This window comes from Arachis duranensis, chromosome 1 (genome assembly GCF_000817695.3).
Source record: "Arachis duranensis cultivar V14167 chromosome 1, aradu.V14167.gnm2.J7QH, whole genome shotgun sequence".
Classification (NCBI taxonomy): Eukaryota; Viridiplantae; Streptophyta; class Magnoliopsida; order Fabales; family Fabaceae; genus Arachis; species Arachis duranensis.
In genome coordinates this window covers 6919364-6934457 of record NC_029772.3, presented here as the reverse complement: position 1 = coordinate 6934457, position 15094 = coordinate 6919364, and the positions used below count along the sequence as shown (strand labels likewise).

The following is a 15094-nucleotide window of genomic DNA, read 5'->3' as shown; positions in this document are numbered from 1 at the left end:
GATTACAAATTGTAAAGTGCTAACCCAACTTACAAGGGGATTCCCACAGAATCATGAAACACAACATAGATGAACAAAGGAACTCTAAGACACCTGTGCCTTTTCTTTTAATTTTGCACTCTCTGCCTTTTTCCGCTCTATGGCTTTTTCTTACAAACCTCACTGTTTGCCTTTTTCCATGAGACTTAAGACATGACAAAATTAAACAGAAAAATACAAAACAGAAAACATTGAAGGAGAAGAAGAACTGCTAGCTTAGGTAGTTCTGAGAACTCTGTGCCTTGCACTCTCAAATCTTACTCCTTGCTCCAAACAGTGGCTGTTCTCTCTTTTTAAAGAAGAGGAAAACCTCCACACTTGGAGCCAACACCCAAACCAACTTCTTCCTCCTTCAAGAAACAGAACCGGTTCGGCCACATAGAGAGAGAAGAGATAACCATGCAAAACCTAACATGCAATTACCTCTAGTCCTTTCTTGATCATCACTCTTCATCAATCCGAGCGCTCCATCCTTGGCTTCCTCTCCAAGATAGATTTCTGGCCCTTGATGCTTCATGATGATGATGACTTCATCTGCTTCAATCTCTACCTCAACCATCACTTCGCCACTCTAGCTACTTCCTGTGGTGGTTGAGCAGAATCAAAGACAAGCCATGCTTCAATAATCTCCCTTGCTGGCCGAATCTTCTTCCTTCTTTTTGAGTATGAAGGATCTGAGATTACCTCACCAAATCTAACCATATTTGGTGATTATCTCAGCCACAACATACTTTTGGTTTTTTTTCTTGCCATCATTAATTTGATGGTCTTTATGCATGCAACTCCTTCTTTTCGGTGATAGTAGCTTAATGTAGCTTCCATGGTTTCCTGGTTAATGACTGAAGAGAAGAGAAAGAGAGAGAGAAGAAAGAGAAAATAAAAGCAAAGCTATAAGTGTTATGATGAATAAAGTAATTAGGTGCACTTCTCCATGCTTTGTGTAGTAGCGTGTAAACTACCATTAATTGCCATCAAATCACTTTGACCTTTTCTCTCTCATATTTCCAAGGACTACATTAACTTAACTTGATAAAATTTGAGTTCCTTCACAAGTTAAAGTGTGAAGTCCGTTGGAAGCATGCAACCAAGATTCAATGTCTTGGGTTTTTATTATTTTAACCATTGTGCCCCAATTTCATTTTTCTTTCGGACCATGGCATGCATAAAACAAATTGGGCTTTATGATACTATTGAATTTTGGCCCACTTATAACATTTGCTTTCCTGGTAAATTTTTGGATCAAGCATTGAGCACGTAAGAAAGCATTCATTTTGGGCTTGCATCAATAACATTCATTCTGGCCCAATTAATAATTCAGCTTCATAGCATGAGAAACATGTAGCAAGGCTTATAATTGGGCTTAAACCAGAATTTCATTTTCGGCCCAACACAAAATTTGCACAACAAAATTATTAATTAAGCAAATATGAATTAAGATCAAATTAATAATTTTGTAATTAAAATATTTAATAATGTTTGTTCATCATCAAAATTAAACAAGAGTTTTTCAAACTCATCAATCTCCCCCTTGATGACAAACATTATTAAAATTGAAATGGAAAGAATTTAAAGATTGAGTAAAAAATACTCCCTTTGAATTTTGATTTCTCTCCCTTTCTAAATGTCACATGGCTCCCCCTTAATATATGCTATTTTACCAAGGGAAGCATTAACCTGTAACATTTTAATCAAACTTCAAAGACAATGTTATTTATCATGTTATATGATGCTAAATGCTTGATTTATGAGCAGTTTTAAATTGATAATCAAAACTCTTTTGATATCATAAATTGATTTTCTGCTCAATAGTTTACACACATCAACTGAGCACACAAAAATGTTAAAAAATTAATTATTTTCCAGTCAAAATATCAGAGCCATATCATTCAAGTAAGGAAAATAATTTTTGAATCACACATGATCACATCAAGGCATCATAGTTTAAAGGAACTGCCAAAAATAAATTTTCAAACCAACATGTTTATCAAGATGAATAAGAAAATTTCGATTTCAATAAAAACATGTTCATCAACAACCAGGCACATCATTATAAACCAAATGCCAAATATAATAAGCAGTAGTAATCATAGTGAAACAAATATGATAACATGTATTCTTTAAACAAGGGTGATCATGAATTTTCATCAATTGAAAATTTCATCCCCTGTTTTCAGCAAATCAATCCTTCCCTGTTTTATTTTCAATTTCAATTTTGGAAGACTAATGTTCCTCCCCCTTTTGTCATCAAGGGAAACCTGCACCAAATATGAAAAGCACAACAAAATATACATAACAAAGTAACAAGAGTGTATCAGAGGATCACAGAGCGGTGAGTATCAAGTCATGCTCATACAAAAAATAGATTGAGCCTAATGAAGCCAATATCAAATAAAAGTAAACAACAGTCATCAATCATCAGAAAGATTGAATTCTGAACCCGAAGCAGCTTCGTAATCCCCTGTTCCCATTTCATCATCAAAGCTCTTAATCATGAAGCCAACTCTATCATGACATTTCTTCCAAGCCCTTTCCTGTTCATATTCCAATTTTCTAGCAGTCTTGTGGGATTTGAACATCAACTTGGACATGTTGCGCATCTCATTGAGAACCTCCCGGATTGATGCAGTAACATTTGAGGGTTCAGGATGGCTTTCCAGATCACTGAGAGATGGTTCAGAAGGGACAGATCTCTTGCCTTTCTTGCCCGAAACTCCTCCTCCTTTAATCATTGAAATCTTGTTCTCAATAGTTTCATTAGTCAAATCAACCTTAAAATACTCAAATATATATGTGAGGAACATGCCATATGGAAGGTTAGCCTTTTTTGTACTTTTCACTGCTTCCCACATATGGCGTATCATAACATAAGCAAATGAAATTTGGGAAGAAGTAAGAAGAGCAAATAGAATAATAGAATCAGAAACTGTTACTCTGTGGTGAGAACCGCCTTGTGGAGTGAGAATGTGAGTGATGATACGGTGCAGAAGAGAGTTCTCAGGGCCGAGTGCTCAATGAGTTGGGATTAGTCCATCCAAACCAGAGAGATTTGCACAGATGTGTTGCAAGACTGTTTGTTGTGCAATGCCAACTTGATCATCCCACTTATCAACCATGTAAACTTTTGGCCATTCATCTTCATATGCAAGAGCAGCGCCTATGGTTTGAGGATTGAGGGTCATGTAAACACGTTTGACGTAAGAGTGAATTGAGCCATCAATCAATCGCATGTTTGCATAGAATTCCCGGACCAGCCCCGGGTAAACAAATTTCTGAATATGAATCAGTGGTGTCCACTTCAGAGCATCAAACATGGGAGTAAAGTTGATTCTTTTGGTGGCTAGTTTCTCAAGATTTACCAAGTAAGAGAGACAGAGAGGGCGTTTCAGCAAAACCTCTTTATGAAATTCATAGAAAGCACATGAGTAGAACCGAGAGGGATCAAAATGGGAGTGAGTTTTGTGAAATTTGTTCTTGAAGTCGAGAGACTCCAAATTTGCAGGTTCTCTTGTATCATGCAGAACAAAGCTTTTCGGCTTTTTCTGAGAGCTTTTTGTGTGTGGAGTAGGTCTTTTTGGCGGTGATGGTGGTGGTGAGGTATGTGATTCTTCTTCTTCTTCTTGAACACTAGGTTCCTTGTTCTTTCCTCTCCCTGAAGATTTGTGAGCGATTACCTTGCGGCGCATGGTTTCGGTCTTTTTGGAAGGAGGTGATTGAGTAGAAGAGGAGGTAGAATGAAGGTGGATATGTGTATGAGTTTGAGGTGATGAAAACGGTGGGTTTTTTGGAATGGGGGTTGGGCCACTTCTCTTGTGTGCCATTTTCTTTTTCATGGTAGGATGAATGAAGTAGTTGAATATGAAAGGGTGGGAGTGCCGAAAGAGAGTGAGGAGAGAAGGAGGTTAGTGGTGCAATTAATGTGGATTGGAGAGAGATGATGGGGAAGTTAATAACCATAATGGCGCGGTTATTAACCAAGGGGTTTTGAAAAAAGGTGGTTTCCTAGAATCAAGGGATTAGATGGAGAGAGGGATTTGATTTGACAATAACCACTTCCAATGAGATTTGAAGTGACAATCAAAAGATTTGATCATCATAAAATAAGGAATCAATAAAAAACTCAATGAGGGGTCAAATTTGATTTTGTGGGGCGCAGTAGAAGCAAAGTCTGCGCAGCCTCCCCCTTAATCATAGCTCCTCCAGCATGCCTTGTTTTTATCTCGTCCATTCCTACGAGATAAAATCGGACAGAATCAGAAATTCACAAATTTTCAACATGATTTAAATCAAACATTCCCAAGCTTTTCCTTAACAAACAGAATCTATCTTCACATAGGGGTTTTGTAAAAATATCAGCAAGTTGTTCTTCAGATTTTACAAATTGAATTCAATAGTACCCTTTTGCACATGTTTTCTAATAAAATGATATTTGATTTCAATGTGCTTTGTTCTTGAGTGCAGAACAGGATTTTTGGAAATATTTATTGCACTCATGTTGTCACAAAATAAGGGTATGCTATTGATTTTTAATTTGTAACCTTCCAATTGAGTTTTTAACCAAATTAATTAAGAACAACGAGCAGATGTGGATATATATTCAGCTTCAACTGTGGATAGAGCCACTGTGGCTTGTTTCTTGCTTGACCACATGTTGAGTGAGCTTCCAAGGAAGCAACACATGCCCGAGGTGCTCCTTCTATCCACTCGATCTCCCGCATAATCTGCATCACAAAATCCTACTGCACAAAAATCATCAGATTTTGGATACCATAAGCCATAATCACATGTTCCCTTAATATACCTAATGATGCGTTTAACAGCCGATAAATGGGATTCTTTTGGGTGAGATTAAAATCTTGAACATACACCCACACTTTGAACAATATCCGGTCTAGAGGATGTAAGATACATTAATGAACCAATCATTCCTCTATACCGTGTCTCATCCACATCTAGGCCATCATCATCCTTTTCAAGTTTAGTGTTAGGATGCATTGGTGTTCCCATTGGTCTGGAATTCTCTAAGCCAAATTTCTTTATCAATTCTTTTGCATACTTGCCTTGGTGAATAAAGGTACCACTAGGAGTTTGTTTAATTTGGAGGCCAAGAAAGAAAGTTAGCTCTCCCAATTAAACTCATTTCAAACTCACTAGTCATGAGTTTTCCAAACTCTTCACACAAGGACTCATTGGCTGATCCAAACACAATATCATCCACATAAACTTGAACAAGAAGGATATCATCATTAGAAACTTTAATGAACAAAGTAGTGTCGGTGGTTCCCCTTTGAAAATGATTTTCTAACAAGAAGGCACTAAGCCTTTCATACCAAGCTCTTGGAGCTTGTCTAAGGCCATAAAGAGCCTTTGAAAGTTTAAAGACATGATTAGGAAAATCTTTTATGTTCAAAATCGGGGGGGGTTGAGCCACATACACTTCTCTATCAATAAAGCCATTAAGAAAAGCACATTTAACATCCATTTGAAACATTTTGAAACCTTTATGGGCAGCATAGGCAAGAAGCAACCTAATTGCTTCCATTCTAGCTACCGGAGCAAAAGACTCATCAAAATCTATTCCCTCCTCTTGATCGTAACCTTGGGCCACTAATCTAGCCTTGTTACGAACAACTTGTCCATCCTCACCAAGTTTGTTTTTGAATACCCACTTAGTACCCGTTACCTTCTTACCATCCGGATGAGGTACTAATGTCCAAACATTATTCTTGTCAAATTGAGCAAGCTCCTCTTGCATGGCCTTGACCCATGATGGATCTTCAAGAGCTTGTTTGACATTGTTGGGCTCCATTTATGACAAGAGAGTAAGGTTGCTAGGTTCGGTTTGCCTTTTGGTGGAGGATCTTGTGGTTACACCTTGAGAGGGATCACCAATGATGAAGTCATGAGGATAGCCCCTCATGGACTTCTATTCTCTAGGCTTTTGGACAGGTGTTGAGCTTTGATGAACTTCTGGTGGTCTCACTGTTTCAGTTTCTCGTGTCTGCTCAGGAGACAAAATGGAAGTTTCTCCTTCGATCTGACGAGATAAAACTGGGCTGACATATTCTTCATTTTGCACAGATTTGGGATTTTCTTTACATGTTCCATCCTCTTCACAATCTGAATCACTATCCTTTACAATACTGGGAATTAAGTTAGAATCACAAAAAGTAACATGTATGGATTCCTCTATGGTTCTATATTCTTTGAGATAAACTCTATAGGCCTTGCTTGTGGTGGAATATCCAACAAAAATTCCTTCATAGGATTTTGGATCAAATTTTCGAAGGTTTTCCTTATTGTTAAGTACAAAGCATTTGCATCCAAAAACATGAAAGTACTTAAGATTTGGAGAGGTTCCTTTCCATAGCTCATAAGGAGTTTTCTTTAACCCTTTTCTAATGATTGTTCTATTCAAAATATAACATGATGTGTTCACAGCTTCAGCCCATAAAAATTTGGGAATTTATTCTCACATAGCATGGCCCTAGTCATTTCTTGAAGGCTTCGGTTCCTTCTTTCAACCACCCCATTTTGTTGGGGGGTTCTAGGGCATGAGAAATTATGAGAAATCCATAAGTCATCACAGAATTTTTCAAAGTCTTGATTTTCAAATTCTCTTCCGTGATCACTTCTCAAATGGGAAATTTTCAAATCCTTTTCATTTTGAATTTTCTTGCAAAGGGTAGAGAAGGCATAAAATGCATTATTCTTATGAGCAAGGAAAAGTACCCAACCAAATCTAGAGTAATCATCAACCACCACAAGACCATAATGTTTACCTCCCAAACTTTGAGTTCTAGTAGGACCAAAAAGATCAATATGTAACATCTCCAATGGCCTTTTGGTTGAGATTCCATCTTTTAATTTAAAAGAGGATTTTACTTGTTTGCCCAATTGGCAAACATCACAAGTAAGATCCTTATCAAACTTGATGTTTGAAATTCCTCTAACCAAATTCTTTTTGACTAGCTTAGAAATTTGGTACATGCTAGCATGACCCAACTTTCTATGCCAAAGCCATTTTTCAGATTCAAGAGAGGTAAAGCATGTTACATTTTGTTCCTTTAAATCCTCAAGAGTTAATCCATACACATTATTACATCTTTTAGCTTCAAATAGAATATCCCCAGTTTTCTCACAAACCACTAAGCACACAAGTTTCTTGAAAATAACTTCAAAACTCAAATCACACAATTGACTAACACTAAGTAAGTTATGTTTCAAGCCATGTACAAGAAGGACATCATTTATACAAGATGAGAGATTTTTACCCACTTTCCCAACAGCCACTATTTTTCCTTTTGCATCATCACCGAAAGTGACAAATCCTCCATCATATTCATCAAGCTTTATGAAGAAGGTTGTCTTCCCGGTCATATGCCTAGAGCATCCACTATCCATGTACTACATATTTTCTTTCTTCTTGGATGCTAGGCATACCTACACAATAAGCTCAAGTGACCTTAGGTATCCAAATTTTCTTGGATCCTTTCACGTTAAACCATCTCTTATGTCCCAAATCATTGTAATCAAAAACAACTTTACAAACTTTATCACCAATCATTCTTTCACCAAAGAAACATTGAATAGGAAAGTGTCCACTTCGATTGCATAGCCTACAAAATCTTGGAGTTGCTGTTTTGTTAAAGTAAGTTGGGTCTTGATACTTTGTATCATTTGAAGATGAAGCAATGTTTTCAAAATGCGATTTTTCAAATTTATAAAAATCCAACCCAGCTTTATCATAAAGAGGTTTTTGACTAGCCAAGATTTGATTCAAATTTTCAGAACTTTGGGTGAACTTGGCTAAGTATTCCTTAAGTCTTTTAACCTCTTTAAGCAACTCTTCATTTTGCTTAAAATGATTCACATATGCAAGGACAGAATGGTCACTTTCACAGCTTCTAACTTGGGCTTTTAACTGCTTATTCTCTTCCACAAGATCACAAGCAGTTTCAGCCTCTCTTAGTTTTTCTTTGAGAAAATTATTTTCAGGTTTAAGAATGAAATTTTGTTGTTCAAGATCTTGATTCTCAGTTAGAAAACATCTTATTTTTTCAGAGAGGTGATCTATCATGAGATGAAGGTCTTCAGTGTCAGGGTTTTGAAAGAATACCTGATCTACCTCATTTGCCATGAGACAAGGCTGTGACTTAGTCTCAGATTCTTCATCATCATCATCTGAGTCATTTTCCAAATCTTCCCATGAAGCCATCAGTCCCTTCTTCTTTCATTTTTTCGGCTTTTCCTCCTTCTTTAACTTGGGACAATCAGATTTAAAATGCCCCATTTCCTTGCAATTGTAACAGATTACTTTGCTAAGGTCTTTCTTCATCCTCCTTGAGCTGCTGCCTTTGTCTTTGAGTTTCATCATTTTCCTGAATTTTTTTGCAAACAACACAAACTCATTTTCAGAAGAGTTATCACTGGATTTATCATCCAGAGGGTTAGTCACAGAAGAAAAGGCAATTCCTTTCTTTTTTGAATCTTTTTTCAAATAGGAGTTTTCAAAAGCAAGAAGATTTCCTCTTAAATCATCAAGTGTCATGGAATCTAAGCTACTACTCTCAGAAATAATTAAAGCTTTTGTTTCCCACTCTTTTGTAAGACATCTCAACACTCTTCTCACTAGCACAGATTCTGAATGTGAAATTCCCAGAACATCTAAGCCAACAATGATAGTGTTGAACCGTTCGAACAGTTCATCAATGGACTCTCCTTCCTTCATTGTAAACATTTCATATTCTCTGTTCAACATGTCTGTCCGAGTCTTCTTGACAATGGTGGTTCCTTCATGAGTGATTTGTAGCTTGTCCCAGATTTCCTTTGCCATTGTGCATCGTGATACCCGTCAGTACTCCTCAAAGCTGATAGCACAGTTGAGCAGGTTTACTGCCTTGGCATTTAACTCTACCTTCTTCCTATCTTTCTCGGTCCATCTTGCTTCTGGTTTGAGAGAGACTACTCCTTCAGCACTTGTGGTAGTTGGAAATTGAGGCCCTTCAAGGATAATCTTCCAAAGTCTGTAATCAACTGCTTGTACAAATATCTTCATTCTCTCCTTCCAATAGGTATAATTTTTTCATTAAAAATGGGAGGTCTGTTGCTTGATTGACCTTCAGTCAGATTGTAAGACACCACATTTGCGCCACTGTTTTCCGCCATGAGGATCTTTACTCCAAGCTGCAAAGCTTGATCTCTTTGAGACCAAGCTCTGATACCAATTGATGGTTTCAGTGGCTAAGAGAAGGGGGTTGAATCTTAGCCCCCTTTTTGCTTGCTAACACTTGCTGGATTTAGATGAAACTTTTCTGTTTTTAGCTCGTCCCTAGCCACGATACATTTTCATTTTGTCTCGTTGCTTGACACGAGACATTTTTTATTTTTCATCTAAACAGTAAAAACAGAATTGAAGTAGGAAGAGAGAGAAGATTACACCCAGATATATCCTGGTTCAGCTGCTAAGTGCAGTGCAGCCTACATCCAGTCTCCATCACAACGATGATGGAATTTCACTATAATCATCCAGATTACAAATTGTAAAGTGCTAACCCAACTTACAAGGGAATTCCCACAGAATCATGAAACACAACACAGATGTACAAAGGAACTCTAAGACATCTATGGCTTTTTCTTTTAATTTTGCACTCTCTGCCTTTTTCCGCTCTATGGCTTTTTCATACAAACCTCATTGTTTGTCTTTTTCCATGAGACTCAAGACATGACAAAATTAAACAGAAAAATACAAAACAGAAAACATTGAAGGAGAAGAAGAACTGCTAGCTTAGGTAGCTCTGAGAACTCTGTGCCTTGCACTCTCAAATCTTACTCCTTGCTCCAAACAGTGGTTGTTCTCTCTTTTTAAAGAAGAGGAAAACCTCCACACTTGGAGCCAACACCCAAACCAACTTCTTCCTCCTTCAAGAAACAGAACCGGTTTGGCCACATAGAGAGAGAAGAGATAACCATGCAAAACCTAACATGCAATTACCTCTAGTCCTTTCTTGATCATCACTCTTCATCAATCCGAGCGCTCCATCCTTGGCTTCCTCTCCAAGATGGATTTCTGGCCCTTGATGCTTCATGATGATGATGACTTCATCTGCTTCAATCTCTGTCTCAACCATCACTTTGCCACTCTAGCTACTTCCTGTGGTGGTTGAGCAGAATCAAAGACAAGCCATGCTTCAAGAATCTCCCTTGCTGGCCGAATCTTCTTCCTTCTTTTTGAGTATGAAGGATCCGAGATTACCTCACCAAATCTAACCATATTTGGTGATTATCTCAGCCACAACATACTTTTGGTTTTCTTTTTCTTGCCATCATTAATTTGATGGTCTTTATGTATGCAACTCCTTCTTTTCGGTGATAGTAGCTTAATGTAGCTTCCATGGTTTCCTGGTTAATGACCGAAGAGAAGAGAAAGAGAGAGAGAAGAAAGAGAAAATAAAAGCAAAGCTATGAGTGTTATGATGAATAAAGTAATTAGGTGCACTTCTCCATGCTTTGTGTAGTAACGTGTAAACTACCATTAATTGCCATAAAATCACTTTGACCTTTTCTCTCTCATATTTCCAAGGACTGCATTAACTTAACTTGATAAAATTTGAGTTCCTTCACAAGTTAAAGTGTGAAGTCCGTTGGAAGCATGCAACCAAGATTCAATGTCTTGGGTTTTTATTATTTTAACCATTGTGCCCCAATTTCATTTTTCTTTCGGACCATGGCATGCATAAAACAAATTTGGGCTATTGAACTTTGGCCCACTTATAACATTTGCTTTCCTGGTAAATTTTTGGATTAAGCATTGAGCACATAAGAAAGCATTCATTTTGGGCTTGCATCAATAACATTCATTCTGGCCCAATTAATAATTCAGCTTCATAGCATGAGAAACATGTAGCAAGGCTTATAATTGGGTTTAAACCAGAATTTTATTTTCGGCCCAACACAAAATCTGCACAACAAAATTATTAATTAAGCAAATATGAATTAAGATCAAATTAATAATTTTGTAATTAAAATATTTAATAATGTTTGTTCATCATCAAAATTAAACAAGAGTTTTCCAAACTCATCAATTATGTTAAGCAATTAAGATAAGACATAAATATATAGAGGCAAATAAAATTGCCTTTGACTTTAATTATCACTATTTTTGAAAGAATGAAAAGCATAAAAAGATCTTTCTTAAACAAAATAAATGTGTTCATGTTTCAATTCCAAACACAATTTTTATGACTTTTTTTTTTTCAATTCGCTAACATTACCAGAAATTGTTATTATTCAAGCACTTTGTTCACAAAACCCAAAATTAAATCAATTGATGATGGGTAAGCTTTTATATATATAGCAGAGTCAGCAACACCTGGCATCACTTTTTGTTTATAGCTACGATGAATAGACACCGACACAGATATAGAACACGATACGATACAAGCTAAGACACACTGACACGCGAAATTTAAAATCTTACATGCATAACACAGGAATACACATACATATAAAATATAATGTATTTTTTAGATAAATCATAATAATATTTTGATATTTTATTAATATTAAAATATAAATTAAATTTTTAATCATTTTTAATGTCTTATTTTAATTATATCGAGTATTTAAAATATTTTTTATTTTAATGAATAATAATATATACTACATCTAAATTTATTTTAAAAATATATGTTAAGAATAGGAGTGGACACGCTGATACGTGATGATATTTAGGTGTGTTCAAGAGTATCCGAAGAAAATTTTTTTATTTTTTATTAAGACACAATTAGACACAGCAGACACGCGTGTCGGACGAGTGTCCGTGAGTGTCATATCCAAAATGCATCCGACACGCGAACACGGTAGCTCAGCAAAGTGTTCGTGCTTCGTAGGTTTATAGCAAGATTTTATTCTCAATTACTATTTTGTTTAAGAATTTAGTTTTGATACATTATAAATATAAGATAATTTTATATTAATAACATAATTATTTTCTATATTAACTACATGAATAATAATTTAACAAGATAAATATAATTATATGTTTGTACAAAATATTTTATATTATCAACAATAACAACAACAACAAAGTTTTGTTTCACTAGGTGGGGTTGGTTACATAAATCAAACGACGCTATTGTGTTCTGTCATGTATCATGTCTACAAAAGACCATTTATATGTAGATCTCGTTTGACCACCTCATGAATGGTCTTCTTAGGTCTTCTTCTGTCTTTTACCTTTTGTCCATCTTCCATCTCATCCACCCTCCTGACTGGGTGTTCTGTTGGTCTTCTTCTCACATGTCCAAATCACCTAAGACGCGATTCAACCATCTTTTCCACAATGGGTGCTACTCCAACTCTCTCCCTTATATCTTCATTCCTTATTTTATCTAATCGTGCGCGTATGATCACTCATCCATCTATCTCAACATCTTCATCTCTACCACACTTAACTTATGTTCGTATTCTCCTTTAACCGTCCAACACTCCGTACCATAAAGCATAGCCGGTCTCATAGCAGTACGATAGAATTTACCTTTAAATTTTAAAAATATCAATATATCAAAATTAAATTATTTGTTCAATGACATTGGTATTTTGTTCTTTCCATAAACTTATGACTAAGAAATTCTCTCTCAATAATTAGTACTGTCATTTTCTATATTTAAAATTTTAAATATCGTCTCTCTTTAACCCCTTTAGTACGGCTCAGCTAGACCCTATAAAAAATCTTTTTTTTTTTTATTTGGTCAATGCTAATATACTATATATTTTATCGTTTGAAGTAAAACGACTTTGGCAATTGGCATATCCATTGAAATTTTAAAACATCGAAATTATATTGTTGCATATTGTTGTCATTTGCCATACAATAAATTCCAAGACAGCACCTTCAAACCAAAAAAGCATACCATTTAATTATACTATTTAAAACTATATAATAAATTAATTAATTAATTCACTACTATGCAAGAGAGTCAGTAACAGTCGTAATATATGTACGATTCTTTGCCTATATACATCATCATATATTCTAAAATACTATTCTATTATCTACTTAATTATCTAATACTACATCTTAACCTAAGATTGGGGTATAGTAGAAGTTACAACTTCTTCCCTTGGTTACATAATTAAAATGAAAATAACATAACACAAGGGCGGTATATATTTAAAAATTGGTGAAACTAAATTTATAAATTAAAATATCAAAATTGTCCATAAAAATTATGTCTCTGACAATTAAAATTGAAAACCTTTTTATTTTATTTTTAATAAAAAAATTGTCATCGACATAATTTTTTAAGGGTAATTTTGATATTTCACCCCCAATGTGTAAGTCTCTTTTTTTTACTATCTTTGTGAGTAAAATTTGCGTGTCCTAACATATAGTATGAGAGCTAAAAAAGTTCCAAAAAGACAAAAACAACTCCAAATTTTGAAAGTGTTAGCATAGCAATCCATTCCCATGCATTTGCCATGATGATTAATGTTATTACTATTATACCCTTCCTTACGATAGAGAATAGCAGCTGAGTAACCAAAAATGAAGGACCCCATTGGAATGTTGGCAACAACAACGTTGTGATTCACCGAAAAATTCTTTGTTCCAAATAACTCTGTGGTGGTGGAGACAGCAATAGAGGTGATTGCTCCGGTGCAGACGCCAATGAGTGCAGTGCTTATGTAAAGTGAGATTTCGGTGCTGTTTTGTAACAAGAAAAATGCACATGACATTGGTGACATTAGTGCTACCATGCAAGCTGGCCTTGAAATTCTGGATCTTCCCCTGAAATAGAAATAATTAATTTAGTACTATTACAAATTTACAATATTTTATTTTATTTGGCAATGTTTGGTATCTGTCTCACTAATGATGATGCACACAAATATTGGGATCTTGCAATTAATAAATTTATTTTGAAGAAGACAAGTTACATAAAAGAATTGGTTTTTCAATATTTAAAGTGGTTTTAGAAATTTGGTAATTAAAGTGGTTTTAGAAATTTGGTCTATCTAAGTAATTTACTGATATAATACAAATTGGTTTTTCAATCACTCATCAGTCATCACATGTCATCACGATATTCACGGAATAGTGATTAAAAGACCAAATTGATTTACAACATCAAATTTTGGAGGATTAAATTGAGTTAATTGGAAATTAACAGATGAAGGCTTGGTTTGGTAAAGCTTTTGCTTTTTAAAAGTAGCTTATGAAAGCTATCTTTTAAAAGACAGCTTTTTAAAAGCTGCAGCACTTACGTTTGGTAAAATCAAATTAAAAATGGCTTTTAATAAGTACAAGCACCATAATTGTGTTTGGTAAAACAGCTTTTAAAAGTTGAAAAAATTATAATAAACATGTTTATAACAAAAAAATAATTTTTTTTCAAATTCTTTAAAATTTTATATAATATTTTAAAATAAAATAATGTTAAAATAAAAAATTCATAATAAACATAAATATAATAAATAAATTCTTCTATTTTTTAACTTAAAAATTTTATATAAATATCATAAAAATTTATTTTATCCTAAACATCATTACTAAAAATATTAAATTACCTAAATTACTATAATCTAATTTTTTCCACCAATCAAACTTAATGCTATATTATTTCGAACCATCTCCATAGTTCCAAGAAACTCATCTCCAACTTTTTCAACTCCATTTTCAGCTTCACCTTCATCGCCATATCCATCTTCTTCTTCAAGCTCAACGTCCTTCATTGTGCAATTTCTTTTCCATCATTTTTCTCTTCAGATGTGATCAAATTCATTGTTGTATCGATCAAACTTATCATATGATAACAAAAATTATTCCATAAGTTCATACAAAAATTGAAAGATTGAAAACAAAGTAAATCATAAAATTTTAAGTCAGGTATACCTAAATACTTGTTATGTGGTACACAATAATAAATTTTATAAAGTATTATTATCAATTAATAAGACTAATAAACATACAATATTATTCTATTCTAGTAGGCTAATAATAACACAGGAACCGGATATATTATAAAAACAAAAGAATCATAGAATAATTAATTAA

General features: G+C 34.7%; 1 protein-coding gene across 1 annotated transcript in view; it reads right to left on the bottom strand.

Moving 5' to 3' along the window:
• Nucleotides 1–12980: 12980 nt before the first annotated feature.
• LOC107475141 (protein NUCLEAR FUSION DEFECTIVE 4-like) overlaps nucleotides 12981–15094 on the bottom strand; it is a 3603-nt gene continuing 1489 nt past the window's right edge. Inside the window, exon 2 of the mRNA XM_016094760.3 lies at nucleotides 12981–13828. Within this exon, the coding sequence (XP_015950246.1) occupies nucleotides 13393–13828 (436 nt within the window). The 3' untranslated portion in view covers nucleotides 12981–13392. The remainder of the gene's footprint in view (nucleotides 13829–15094) is intronic.